At 45.8% G+C, this 14996-nt stretch overlaps 1 protein-coding gene across 1 annotated transcript in view; it reads right to left on the reverse strand.

The window, feature by feature from the left end:
* Positions 1 to 1194: 1194 nt before the first annotated feature.
* TNPO2 (transportin 2) overlaps positions 1195 to 14996 on the reverse strand; it is a 96493-nt gene continuing 82691 nt past the window's right edge. Inside the window, exons 23-25 of the mRNA XM_085654457.1 lie at positions 6174 to 6248; positions 4928 to 5057; positions 1195 to 4472 (exon numbers count right to left, since the gene is read on the reverse strand). Of these exons, the coding sequence (XP_085510583.1) occupies positions 4950 to 5057; positions 6174 to 6248 (183 nt within the window). The 3' untranslated portion in view covers positions 1195 to 4472; positions 4928 to 4949. The remainder of the gene's footprint in view (positions 4473 to 4927; positions 5058 to 6173; positions 6249 to 14996) is intronic.

Genomic DNA, 14996 nt, shown 5'->3' on the forward strand with positions numbered 1-14996 from the left:
GTAGTGCCAGGAACAGGTTGCGGAATAAGCCTACACCAGCAAGATGAGCAAGAGCAAGATGAGAGCTCTATGGTGCCACACCACGCCTTTCCAAGGGGAATGTAACTGGGAAAGAGCAGAGTACCGCTTAGATTTCTTGTGCTTTTTCCTAGTCTTGGCTACCTTGACATCTGAAATGGGAACGAACTTTCAATCTGAACCAGTCTCCTTGTGGAGTCTTCGGGTGCTTTGCTCCCCAGTCCAGTATAGCCTTCAGGTTCATAGTCGCAATCACTGCAGGCATTAGGAGTTGTGTTTTGACCCCAGTCAACAGGCAAACCTGGTGAGGATCGGTCACATTTATCTGTGACCATCCTTACAAAGATTAAAGCCTGTCATTTTGGGTGGTGCTTTCCCTAGCAAACTGAAACATTTAAGAAGAGGTAAGGGTCTCAAAGGGGACTGGTAGCTACGTAACTTCATCTGGTGGCATTGAAAAAAATTGGAAACAAACGTCAGAGCATGGGAGTGGCATCTATACAGGCTCTGTTAGTCATTTCCGGAACAGTAACCGTGCAGAGCTGCACTGTCACCTACCGGCACAGAGGTACAGCTGAAAAGTTTGAATCCAGTCTGATGCCTGAGAAGCATTTAAATGGTGAGGAATCTGCCGCTACCGATTTCTTGCTCCGACTGTGCCGAAAATGGTGCTTCCTCCTCCAGGTTAGATCCCCCTGAATGATTAAATCCTCAGCAGCAATATTCTCATACACACCCAAAGCAATGTCCTCTGGATCTTTCGATTACATGGCAGCTTAGTAAGCCCATCTGCAATTACCACAGTTAAGATTAATTTACACTTTAAGTGCTGCAACACAGAACATCTTCCTTCATAGTGATACAGGAAGGGACAGATTATAACCAGATAGACTGGATTGAGCAATGTTTGTATTACAGAATCAAAATGACATTTTCCATCCAGACACCCCACAAGGATTTATGGATCTTGAAAGAAAGTGTGCAGGACATGTCAATCGACCCCTCTTTCCAATTTCTGGGAATCAGTTGGCCGAAGGAAATAAAGAACCACCAAGATCCCCCTTACCTACTCCAAAAACCTTCACAAGTTTACCACAAACCACTCAGATTTAAGTGCAAGAGACACAGGTGCAAGCTTTTCCTACCCACAGAAACCAACAAATAATGGAGACACAGTCACAAGAAACATTTTTTAGTCAACAAAAAAATAATTTTACATAAAATGAGAAAAATCTCATCGCGCAAGGTGCAAGCAGCCGCTTTAACACTAATACATTGCTGTTTTACCATAGGAAACATTACGGAACATTTACAAATATACAAGTCCAGGATTAACAGACAGGCTAAAACTACAGAAGTAGTTGTACAAAAACAAGGAAGTCAGGAGGCAGCTTGGTCAAGTAGCTTAAACTTCACTGTGAAGACAAAAATGGAATTAAAATCAACCTGATGCAAACTTACTAGCCCAGTCGGTCACGGTCACCAAACTCAATGGTAAATTGCTCAGTCCCTCCCACTGAAAGTAACTGATTTCAGTGAACTTTGTATTCAGTTAAATTATGAGCCAGAGTAAATTTTTCAAAGGTGGATTCAAATATTTTAAACCCCCACCTTGTCAACATTACCACAGGCTGCCACCACATTGATCTTTGGCACCAGGAAGAACCAAGGGAGCAAAGCAACTCCATGGTGTCAAACTAAACTATCAACCACCCCCCAGCTGCCGCTTTTTTATTAAATATATACGACTCTGGGATCTGTTCGATCATCTGGCTCTTGCAAAAGCTAACTAGCCAAATAAATTGTATTTAAAAATGCAGAGATGGCTTGCTTTCCTAACAGCTCTGAGGCACTAGAACAAGTGAAAGACAGAAAAAACATAAAAGGATGCCATCTGTAACCCCAAAATTTAATTATGTTGCTACTCAATGGGACTTTGTTAAAATCCTCCTTACTCATATGGAAGCCAGCCACTACAAACTCCTTTTTAAATCAATCTTGCCTTCATTGTCCCTCCTACTGTTCCAAATCCCAATAAAAGGATGTCGTGAATGCTCCAATTTTTAAGAGCAGCCAGGTGCTTTGAGAGTTAAATAGATCACCAGGAGCTGGTCTGCGTCACATTGGCCTTCTTCACAAGTGAACTTTAGGTCACAGAAGGTATCAAAGACTCACATCATGCTCATGAGGGTCTTTTAGAACCCTCAGCTGAGGACTATAAAAATGACGCCTAAAGGAACTACAAAGGCCCACCATAAAACATGACTGGTCAGCTTTCATTCAGGATTTAGAAGTCCTCTTAAATACCACCTTTTACTGTCCAACAAACTACAACTCCTTCCTGTAATGCAAAGGTTTTAGCTTTGCAGTCTAATTTTTAATGTTACTACCTGCATTGCCCTTCAAGAGAGCAACGTTGTATTGAGTATTGGGCAGGGGGGCGGCTCATACATTCGGAGGATGGAATGCAGAAGACTAACTTGAATGGACTCTAGCTCGGGGGCAGTTGCCTCAAACCATCCAGCCAGTGAAATAAGCAACAAACAGAACCCACAAACCCTCTGAGATAAGGCAGGGGGTGGTGCAAGAAGTTTAAGCCACTGGACACAATTCCCAAATATTGAGCACATGGTTTCAGCAGACACTAATAACTGAGGAGTCAACCCACTTCACTTGCAAAACAAAAAAGATTCCATCTAGTCTGTCGGTGCTGAATGGTGGCGGAGAGGTCTGTAGCTACTATCAATCATGTGAAGACAGCTTTGCCTCCCTCCCCCAAGCCCATTGTTTTCCAGTAGACAGGAATGGCTTTTTCACCAACTGCAGCTCCGGCTAAGATTGCCTGTGAACTTACTGCACCCAGGTGTATTCAAAACATACAAGCACACCATTAGAATTTGTGCATATCCTCAATATCAGATAAGACATAAGCAATAAACTTTTGTTCCAGCACCTGCTACTTTAACTGCACCACCACTGAAATTAATTCTACTCAATGACTTCTGCGGTGGAAGGAGTCTCAGAAACCAAATCTGACTGTTCCCATCTGTTGACTCTGCACGTAGGAATTTGGTGTGCTTGCCCGTGGCACCTTCCCAATTTCATTGGCACTGGAGCATGTAAACAGTTTTATGGGTGCACCCTTCCTCAGAACACATCTTACAACACTTACAGTAAACTGGAAGCTAGCCTCACACATTTCAGTACAAGTTCAGACAGACTGACAACCTGCCATCGGCAGGGACAAAAAAAGGCCTCAAAACGAACCGTTGTTTCAGTTAAAACAAGCACGTTTCACTCGCTTGCAAGTACTGCGGATTGCTCTTTAGAGATGCTTTCCCCACAGTGGAGGGTTTGGGCAGAAAGTGCACCTACAGATTATTCCACGCACACCACAAGGACATAGAAAGCCTTATTTTCAGTGTTCCCCACACGCTCATAAGTAGGACGCAATTAGCGGTCACAGAACACAAAGGCTCGCAATTTAAAGTGACTAAAACATGCTTCTACAGTTTTGTTACGACAGGACCCTCCCGTCCCAGAAGCCCTCCCATTCCCCATTTAGCTAATTTGGCCCCCCTCCAGGACTCCCTTCCCCCAACTGCTTGCTGGGCAGTCCTAGCTTTAATAGCACAGAGAACAAGACTGGTCCCTACTGCGTCAAGAACAGGTCCTAAATGAAATGTTGAACAGCTAATGGCTGACCTTCAGATGGCTCTCTAGCCCATTATCTCATGCACAGTTTACCTTCCCTGTCTCTTCTTCACCCACCAAGTTTGGGGAAAAAGAAAGCAAGAAAGTAGCAGCCTCGACAGAACAGTCTAAAGGTCCTGTCCCTGATTGCTTCAGATTCTCAGATCCTACGCTTAGTACACTGTTATACTTCAGACATTCTGGTTCACCTTCAGTGCTTCCACTGGATGTGTTTAAAACTATTCCACATGTACCTCCAGACAAACCAGGCACATGCTAGACCTCCCTCCCTGGCCCTCACTAGACATCCCACCCTAGTATGGCCACTGCTAGACTTACCCTCCCTGGCCCCTGCTACACCTCCCTGAAAGGCCCCTGCTAGACCTCCCACCCCAGCATGGCCCCCACTAGACATACCCTCCATGGCACTTCCCGGTGGACCTCCCATCCCCCAAACTCCCTCCTTCACGGCAGACTGGACACTCACCCCTATGACAGAGGATAGTGTCCACTGCGCCAAGCAAAGGCCATCTTTTCATGAAATTCACTTTGCTTGTAAAATTCCCTGGTTTAAAAATGACATTGAGGTCCTCCTCCACCTCTCTTCCACCTTAAAATTTGCTGAACACGAGGTGAGGAAATGATAGGGGGGACGGGAAGTCTTTTGTCCCACACTCCTCCCTAACCCCAATTGGTTGGGCAGTGCAACACATGGATGTGGACGAGCTCTCCCAGAAATCCCTCCCAGGACATACAGGAACCTGCAGGGTAAAAGAAAAAAAAAAAATGTGAATTAACCTCACTTGCAAACGACCATGCAAAAGTGACACAAAGTGCAGCATGCATTAAAATGATAACTCAATACCAAAGGCTGCAATACCCAGGACACTCTTAGCTCGCCCCTACCCACATTCCCCCTTGATTGTGTGATCGTTCTGACCCATTTTCCCTATAGAGGCTAGGAAATTTGATGAACACAGAAACCTAGTAAGAAACTACTTAGTAAAAGGAAAAGCTTTTCTTGACAAAACTGGACTTGAATCTTGCCACTAGCATAATGCAATACAACAAAACCAAAATGCTTTGTCTACTTTAACTTTTCTAATATTATATGCTTTGACATTCATTAGGTCTGGCTAACACTACATAAAAGTAAAAAAAAAAAAAACAGCAATTCTTTAGAACATCAAGAATTGTGTTAAGACCTCAAACTCACCTAGCATGGTCTGTCCCTTTTGTTAGACCCCGTAGAAGGCCGCCAGCCTCTCTTTCAACAGAGGGGGGAACTGCTCTGAGAACTGCTGCCAATTCTCCTCTCCCACCTGGTCCTTAAAACCATGGAGAATCTAGAAGGATAGAGAGTGCCATTCAGTAACCACACCAGAGAGAAAGGACAAATGCAGGAATGGAAAGGCACATGTACAAGGTCAGAGATGGGTCACAGCAACTCCAATGGTCTTGGGAAACCTAGTAGGCATGTCACCAAAAAGTATCTTTGGGTTTAGGTCAACCAAACTCTAGCATATATTCTAAAATGACAGTAAGTAGTGTGTTTTGTCAATGACCAAATAAAGTGTAGGAGAAGCTCTTTGCTTCTTGGAGAGCGGCTAGACAGGCAGAATTCTACACAGTCTTTCTAAAGCAGAGTGCAAAAAGTGAAAGACCTCTTCCCTCGGCATCTGGCAACAGTCTAACCATTTAGAAAATCTACAACCTACCTTATTACTCATTTTTCATTTATTTTTTTGCCCCATCGTTTCCCACCTTAGTCTTGCCATGACTTTTTTTTAATGCAAGAAGTAAGATTAGAAAATTGGCATGTGAATAGCATGGTAACCATCAATAGTGCCAACTCTGGTACAGAGCCAATACAACTGCCATGGAGGGTAAGGAGAGCATGGACGATTAAAATGGCTAAAAGATAGCCAGCAGGGTGGGATCTCTATGAAAGGATAGAAGCTTCTTAAATGGACAGTGGGGTGTGGCAGGATCTTTGAGCAAAACAGAAAAAGCTGCTCCATTAAATTTAAGCAGCCAGTATGCACATACCCATGGTCACAACTTAACTCTGCTTGTGCATTCAGAAGACTGTCAGCAACTGACCACTCAGAAAGAGTCTAAATCAACCCTGATGCGAACGGTGCTTGTGATGGTAGATTAAAAGCTCATACTGACAAGGGAGACTGAACAACACACCATTTAATATTAAATAAAAGAATAGTTGAGGTACAAAAAACAGAAGCATAACTTGAAGTGCAGGGCTTTGACAGCTTGCTGAGAAACATAAGCATCAGACATCACCGGAGGACAGGACTCTTAATGTCATGGGATGGGTACTTTCACAGATTGCATCGGTGGCAAGGATTAACAAGAAGTGCTCCAATGAAATAGAAATTAAAGCACACCGACTCAAGTCAAGCACAAAGTATTAACAGCAAAAACACGACTCATTGGTTATTCACCTTATAAAACATCTCCCGGAGATCATCCTTTGGGCTCACCCAGGAGGCCACAGCATCACAGAAGAAAATGAAATCCTAAAAAACAAATTGTCATCTATTCAGAAAAGGTGACATTTTATTTAGGGTATTAACTGCATCTATTGTTTTACAAAAGTCTGTTAAACTTCTTTGGCCCTTTAATTTAGTATGATCCGGTCCACAAAGATAAAAGATCAACAAAGTCCACAGACTACAGTCCGCTCTACCAGAGTCAAAACTTCAACATTTGAGATTCTAAGTTCCAGGGATCTAAGGCAGTTGTGTTCAGCTTGTATCAACAAGAACCATACATTGCTCAAGCACCTTGAAATATTGCTCCCGGGAGGGGAATTTCTTTAAAGCTAATGTTTAAAGAGGATGGCTCCTTTTCTGTGCCAATTTAGTAATGATGGAGAAGTCCAAATTCCAAGACTGGTTCTCCAGGTGGGGACAATAGAACAGGAAGGGGGGGGGTGGGGGGGGGGGGGTAATTCTAAAGGACTATGTACAGACATTCACAGCAAGCATGGCAGCAAGAGGCAACCTTGGTGGTCCCCTACATTGTTCATGGGTATTCAACGGGAGAAGGTGTTCATGAGAAGTGCTTTCCAGAAGGTCAGCCCTAAAATGTGAACCCTCTAGGAGGGTGGGCAAGTGGAAGACATATGCATTCAAATTAATTATTTTTGTGGCTGAACTTAAATGGCGGCTAAATCACAAAACTAAGATTGTTACAGACTACATTTCAGTAACTTTAGGTCAAAGCTTTGCTGTGAAACGCACTTTCTGGGTATCAAATACGAGGGAGGTAGATTAAAAAGAAAAGTTAAAGTTAGAGGAAGGAAACAGTAGGAAAATAAAATGAAGTCTGGGAGGGTTGGTAAGGAATGAGGAGCTTTGGTAGTGATGGGAAGTGACTAATATAGAAAGAGGGAAAGAAAAAAGGGAAACCTGAATCATGAACACTAAGCAGGAAGGATCAGATAAATAGAAAGACTTAGAATGAAGATGGAAAGGAGGGGAATGGAAAGGAATTAGGAAGCAGGTATGTGTATAGGGACTAGGTGAAAGGAGAAAGTGGAAACTAATGGGGGGACAAATGGAGAACAAAAATGTATAAGGTTGGAAAAGGGAGCTAGAAAGATGGAGTGGGGAAAGGGGGAGAGAATGGGAGAATCATGGTCATGAGGGGTACAACAAACAGGATGAATGAAAGTGGAAAAGAATGGAAGGGAACATTAAAGGGAATTAAAAAAGTGTGGCAAATTGAGGAGAGTCGGGGAAAGGTGCCAATGACTAGTGGACAGAACTGAGAAATATGAGAGAATGGAGGGAGCAAATGACTGCTAGAGGAGATTGAGAAAGAAGAAATTGAAAGGTGGTGACTGGGAATTCAGAGAGCTTTAGAAATGGCAGGCAATATCAAAAGAAATGCTTAACACATGATTGCAGATGTGAGCCATGCAAATATGTGGTTGCTATCTCCATGGCAGTAAGACCTTCTGAAGGTCGTCACTCAATGTGCTGCTTTTATTAGTCTAATGGTCTCTGGTATGATTGATGTAAAAGGTCCGTGCTCTTTTGGGGACTGGGCGAGAGAGGGAGCACAGAATGCAGGCAGGGTGATAATTTGATAGCTTTGGAACAATGTTACTACTTTAGGAAGAAAGGATGCAGTCCCCCACAGAACCACTTTGTCTGGAAAGATGATGGTATATTGCGGGTTAAAAGAGTGGAGTATATTCATCCATTGCACTGTTATGGAAACAAGGAACACTGAGGGCGAGAAGGATTTGCAGTGCGACAAGTAACCTCGGACTTCTAGACCAGGATCAAGCCCAACATTTGGACAGGTCACGACATGGAGTTTTCCGATGTCTGTTGACTTAGAGTTTCGTCTTGCAGTCCCAAATGGCCTTACGATTCATCAATGTGCAGTCACTGCAGACATTGGAGTTGTGAATCGACCCCAAAATACGGACAGAGCGTGGGATTGGCGATTATATTGGTTTCACACATTTCTGAACAGTATCAGAGTGAAGCCACAGCACCACATACTAGTGTGCAGAGGTACTGCTCAAAAAAGTTTAGATCCAGTCTGACATCTGGGGAAATATTCAAAAGGCGAGTATGTAGTTAGAAATCTATCAGAAATAGAAATTAAGGATCTTTGGAAGAAACTGAATTTGTCCTAGTTACTATTTTTTTCTTTCTGTATCTGAGTAGGGCTCCTATGCTTGAGCACTTAGTTCACTAGTTAGTAACGATTTGATGGTGAGCAAAGATGCCATCTGAAACTATGTATTTGAAATCTGCCTCAATTATGGGTTCAACGGGTAGGGTCATCATAAGCTGTGCTAGTACTAAGTTTCGATTCCACAAAGGTATAGGTGCCGACCATTGTTTTGCTACTTCCCCCGCCCTCTTGACCAAGGCTTAAGCACTGCCGATCTTTTATAAATATCCCTTTCCAAACTAATAAAGAACTCACACAGAGAAGGAGATATTTGTAATCACTTTCACAACTGCCACCAACCAGTCTCGGTCCTGGCGGAGGATGGTATATCACTTGGAGAACTGAACCCTCAAGTGATGAGACCCAATAATGATAATATGCACGTTACCACACAAGCAGAGAAAAAACATTCCGAAGACTGTGCATGTGTGGTTGAGGGTCTCCAATACAATTCTTTTGAGAGACTGGAATACTGACAAGTGATTCATTACCCATTGATCATAAGATTACTAACTTGGGAAGCAGAATGAATCTCTGCTTCTCTCTCCTTCCCAGTTTTTTGTATTTTGTAAGGTCCAGCTACACCCACCATTCCTCCCAGAGTCGTAGCGTATGTGAACAGGGCTCTGATCTAGGAATCAAAGGTCCTGCTGGCATTAGGGGACGCCCATTGTAAGTGCCTCCTGACATGGATTGTCCCTACTTTTTGCGTGGCATTTGATGTGGTTTTGATTGCAGTGCACAGGGTCCCTGCCAACCAGGTCCCCTGTGCCAGTGCTTCTTCACTGAACATATCCACAATTGAAACTTCTGCCCCCTGCAAGTCTCCAAGTGTTACCCTGGGGACCTAGGGCCTGGAAACTGAAGGCGGTCCACTAGGACTCCCTCACTAGACTCATGCCACTGCCCTTGCATGCCCCTGTGACGTGAAGAATGACCAAGACAAGGGACCCTGCCTGGGTGACATGCCAGCCAGTACTGCCTAAAGGTATAGGTCAGTCACCCATCCAGTAGGCCTTACAGCCCAAAGGCAGGGTGCACTATACCAAAGGTGAGGGCATATCTGCAAGAGTAGATAAGTCCCTACAATACTTAAGTCACTCCTTAACTATTTCAAGTGCCAGGGAAGCCCTAAGGAGTACATGGCTGGAAACTTGTCCACTCAAGTTCCCCAGCACCATGATGGCTTCACTGAAACCAGGAGTGTTTGGTACCAAACAACTCCTTGTAATAAATCCACACTGATGCCAGTATGAGAATTATTAAACCATGTACTGAAACCCTACTGACTCTTGTGTGGTCACCGACTGGCTTAAGGCTGCCTGCCACACAGACATTTCTGGGCCCCAAGGTGGAGAGCCTCTGCTCTCTGGGACCAGAAACCATGCACATCCTGAGTAGAGGTGTGCACCTCCTCCCCAAATGTGGGCCCAGTGTTCGAAGGGGAAGCTTCCACAGGAGGGTGGCATAATAGAGGGTGTAGTCACCCCAGGTGAGTTGCCCATTGGCCCTGTTACTCCCTTAAAAAGCCACCTAAATCTAGTATTTAGGAAGCTCTCTCAGATCTTGAAGTTAGTTACCTGTGACCAAAGAAAGACGAAGCCGTGCAGCAAAGCCTGAAGACTACTGGCTTGGCCCCAGCCCTACCGGACTGTATCCAGCTTTCAAGACCCAGCAAGAAAATAACCTGTCCTGCAGTCTGTGACCTCCAGAAACCAGAGGAAGACAAGTCCAGAGGACAGCAGTTCTGTCCTCAAGAAACCAACACAAAGGAATCAGGTCCCCCTTAGAAGAAATTAGTCTTGCCCATTCTACACCGGATGCCTCCGGCCTGTGTCCAGGTGGTTCCCCAGCAATCCGGACCTCAAGTACAGCGTTGGCTCACTCCTCCTGGACTCCACGACTCCGCCTGCAGCCTGAATCCAGAGGCTTCCCGTGACCTGCTCTGGTAAGAAGACACTGACATCGAAAGGCACCCCTGCACCCGAAGCCCCTGGTCGACAATCGACAGTGCCCCTACAGCCCCCTACATCTCTACTAACCTCTGCTGGCATTGGTCTCTCTCCTGCAACATTCAGTTCAATGCCTGCAGCCTGTTTGTTGAAGGCAAAGTCTCCACGGAAAAGTACTGGGCATCCAACGCTGGAATTGCACCCTGCTGCCCCAGTGTTGCTGGTGGTGTATATTTGGTGCTGCATTGGACAGCTGCCCCCTCCCTCCGCCCCCTGTGCTTGATCTAACCTTTAAAGCTTGGCCCCTGCAACCGGTTTACCTACCTGTAAGTGTTGCTTTGAGGGTGCCCCCCCAGCCTCCATTGAAACATAGGCCGAACTCAGATTTTGACCTCAGCTTTGGTACTCACCTGCCCCTTGCCCTGCTGACCTTTGGTACTAAAGACTGAAACTGTGAGTTTCATACTTAACCGCAAAAATGCATTGTTTTCCTCCATAGGATATCATTAACCTGTACTAAGTGTTGACTTTTGAAACTGAAGGAATATGCTACTTACCAGTATGCATCTGTTCTTGGCATGTAGAGCTGCAGAGTTGTACACTTAGCATAGGTCGCCATCTGGTGTTGGGCCCGGATGTTTGCAGTTTGTTTTTCTTCTTGGACAGTCTTTGGAAGTCACGAGTTTGGTGACTCCTCCTTCGGTCCGTACTGCGCATGGGCTTCGGCTCCATCCTCAGATTGTTTTTCGCCAACAGGGAAATGATGGAGCGTAGTAATAACAGTGAGAAACCCATGTGTTGTATCTAAATAAGATGTACTGGAACGGATACAGGTAGCCGGGGAGGCGGGTGGGCGTGTACAACTCTGCAGCTCTACATGCCAAGAACAGATGCATACTGGTAAGTAGCATATTCCGTTCGAGGCATATGAGCTGCAGATTGTACACTTAGCATAGATTATATAGCAGTACCCAACCTTAGCGGCGACCACCGGTATCCGTTGCAGCTGTTTGAAAAAGTGTCTTTAGTACAGCCTGGCCCACCCTAGCTTGCTGCTTGGAATGCACATCTACACAGTAGTGTTTTGTGAAGGTGTGCGGTGTAGACCATGTGGCTGCCTTGCAGATGTCATCTAAGGGTATATTCCCTAGAAAAGCCATAGAAGCCCCTAACTTTCTTGTAGAGTGGGCTTTAGGGGGAACAGATAATGTTCTCTTTGCCTTTTGATAGCAAATTTGTATGCATTTTACAATCCACCTAGCTATCCCTGATTTTGAAATGGGGTTGCCTTTATGTGGTGGAGAGAAGGAAACAAACAATTGTTTAGTCTTCCTGAAGGGTTGCGTTCTTTGTATGTAGTATAGTAACGCCCTTTTTACATCAAGTGTGTGTAAGGCTCTTTCTGCAACAGATTGGGGTTGCGAAAAGAAGACAGGTAATTCCACTGATTGATTGAGGTGGAAGGGGGAAATGACTTTGGGCAGAAACTTCGGATTTGTGCGAAGTATGACCTTGCTGTGATGCATTTGTATGTAGGGTTCCTGTATGGTGAACGCTTGTATTTCACCAACCCTTCTAAGGGAAGTGATAGCTACAAGGAAAGCTGTTTTCCAGGTGAGAAACTGTAGCTCACATTTGTGCATTGGTTCGAAGGGCGGACCCATTAGTCGTGTAAGAACTAAATTTAGATTCCATACAGGGGAAGGTGGTGCCCTGGGAGGAATTACTCGTTTAAGGCCTTCCATGAAGGCTTTAATAGCGGGCACTCTGAAGAGTGATAAATGCTGCCTGTTTTGTAGATAAGCAGCGATCGCTGCTAGGTGTAGGCGTATGGATGAATATGCCAGGTTACACCTGTGAAGATGGAGCAGATAGCATATGATGTGCTGTATGGATGCATCTAGGGGGTTGATTGTATTGTTACGGCAGTAAATTACAAATCTTTTCCACTTTGCGGCATAGCATGCTCTAGTGGTAGGACGTCTGGCTTCCATGATGATGTTCATGCAATCAGGGGGAAGGTTAAGGTATCCGAATTCTAAGATTTCAGGAGCCAGATCGCCAGGTTGAGCTGAGCTGGGTCCGGGTGCCTGATTTCTCCATGGTTCTGGGTTAGGAGGCATGGGGAAAGGTGCAGTTTTTGATGTGGTACCACTGATAGTTGTAGTAGCGTGGTGTACCACGGCTGCCTGGCCCACGTTGGAGCTACCAGAATGAGTGTGAGGGAGTGCTGTTGTAGCTTCCTGACCACTAATGGAATTAGTGGGAGAGGTGGAAAGGCGTATGCAAATCTGCCTGACCAGTTCATCCATATCGCATTGCACTTGGACAATGGGTGTGGGTATCTGGCGGCGAAGCTTGGGCATTTTTTGTTTTCGTGGGTGGCGAAGAGGTCTATTTGAGGATGCCCCCACTGTTTGAAGAATGGGTGAAGAACTTGTGGATGCAGTTCCCATTCGTGTAGTTGTTGCGTTTGTCTGCTGAGCAGATCTGCTATGGTGTTTTGTACTCCTGGAACGTGCTGTGCCAGGAGAAAGATGTTTTGGGGAATTGCCCATCTCCATATGCTCTGGGCTAAGCGGGAGAGCTGGGGAGAGTGTCCCCCCCCCCTGTTTTTGTATATAATACATCGCAGTCATGTTGTCTGTGCGAATGAGGACTGCTTTGCCCGAAATTTGTTTTTGGAAAGATTTTAGGGCTAGAAAGATCGCCAAGAGCTCCAGATGGTTGATGTGGAGCGATTTTTGCTGTGGCGTCCATAGACCTTGCATTGTGAGGTGTAGGAGGTGCGCTCCCCAGCCGGAGAGCGATGCGTCCGCTGTTAGAATCACCTGAGGAATCGGGTCCAGGAACGGCCGTCCTTTGGAAAGGTTTGTGGTGTTCCACCACTGGAGAGTGATGTGTGCGGCCGTCCACCAACACCAGATCCGTCAGCTGACCCTGGGCCTGGTTCCACTGTTGTGCTAGGCACTCTTGGAGTGGACGCATGTGGAGTCTTGCATGGGGCACTATGAAGATGCAAGACGCCATCATTCCTATGAGCTTCATGAACACTCTTGCTGGAAGAGTGTTGGGGAAGGAATGTTTTGCGTAAGGCTTGAATGCTTGTGATTCTGGCTGAGTTTGGATAGGCAATACCTTTGGAGGTGTCTATAGTGGCCCCGAGATATTGCTTTGTGTGAGATGGTATGAGGTGGGACTTTTGGTAGTTCACCGTGAAGCCTAGCTGGTGGAGCAGTTGGATGGTGCTGTTTGTATGTTGCACACATTGGTGGTAGGACGTAGCTTTTATCAGCCAGTCGTCTAAGTAAGGGAAGACGTGAATGTGTTGACGTCTGAGGTGTGCTGCTACTACTGCTAGGCATTTGGTAAACACTCGTGGTGCAGTGGTGACCCCGAAGGGGAGAACCGTGAATTGGTAATGTTGACCGTCCACCACGAACCTGAGGTATTTCCTGTGAGAGGGGTGTATTGGAATGTGAAAGTATGCGTCTTTCAGATCCAAGGTTGTGAGAAAGTCTCCCTGGCAGAGGAGTGGGAGGACTTGTTGTAGAGTGACCATGTGAAAATGGTCTGAGTGTATGTAGGCATTTAGAGGCCGGAGGTCCAGAATGGGTCTGAGGGTCTCGTCTCTCTTTGGTATTAAGAAATATAGAGAGTAGACCCCTAGATTTCGTTGGTTGACGGGGACCTGCTCTATAGCATGTTTTTGCAGGAGTGAAAGTACCTCTTGTTTGAGCAGTGTGGAATGTTCTTGAGACATTGGACGGTGCCTTGGTGGGATATTGGGTGGGGTAGATGTTAGCTCTAGACAGTACCCTGACCGAATGATTTGGGTCACCCATTTGTCCGATGTTATGGACTCCCATACGTGGATAAAGTTTTGTAGTCTGCCCCCGACCGGAGTGGAATGGTCTGGGGGGAGCGGAGGGGAGTCATTGTGCGGGGGGGTGGCAGAACGGGTGTTGTTGGTTTTGCCCCTGCCCTTATTGTGGTTACCCCTGTAACCACCTCTCTGATTGCCCTTTGAAAAGGTATTTTGAGGAGGGGACTTGTAGGAGGTAGAGGCGTTATCGGTGGAGGAGCCTCTGCCTGTGCCACGAAAGGACGAGCGTCGAAAGGAACGTTTGGAGGCTTGTGTTTGGAGTGCCCCCATAGACTTTGCTGTGTCTGTGTCTTTCTTCATCTTTGAGCGCTTCGTCTACCTTTGGCCCAAAGAGTGTTTCCTGGTCAAAGGGGTGATTGAGTATGGATGCCTGGACTTCAGGTTTGAACCCTGAGATCCTGAGCCAGGCGTGGCGACGAAGCAGGACACTGGTATTTATGGCCCTAGAAGCAGTGTCGGCTGCATCGAGGGCACACTTAATGGAGGTGTTTGTGATTAGTTTACCCTCCTGTATGAGTTCATGAGCCTTGTGCTTGTATTTTTCTGGAAGGTGCTGCATAAGAGCCTCTAGTTCGTCATAGTGTGCTCCATCATATCGCGCAAGCAGTGCTTGTGTGTTTGCAATGCGCCACATGTTTGCAGCTTGGGAGGCGGTGCGTTTACCAGACGCGTCCAGAAGTTTAGATTCTTTGTCTGGCGGTGGGGCATCTCCTGAGGATTGGGAGTTAGCC

Source organism: Triturus cristatus, chromosome 4_1 (genome assembly GCF_964204655.1).
Source record: "Triturus cristatus chromosome 4_1, aTriCri1.1, whole genome shotgun sequence".
NCBI lineage: Eukaryota > Metazoa > Chordata > Amphibia > Caudata > Salamandridae > Triturus > Triturus cristatus.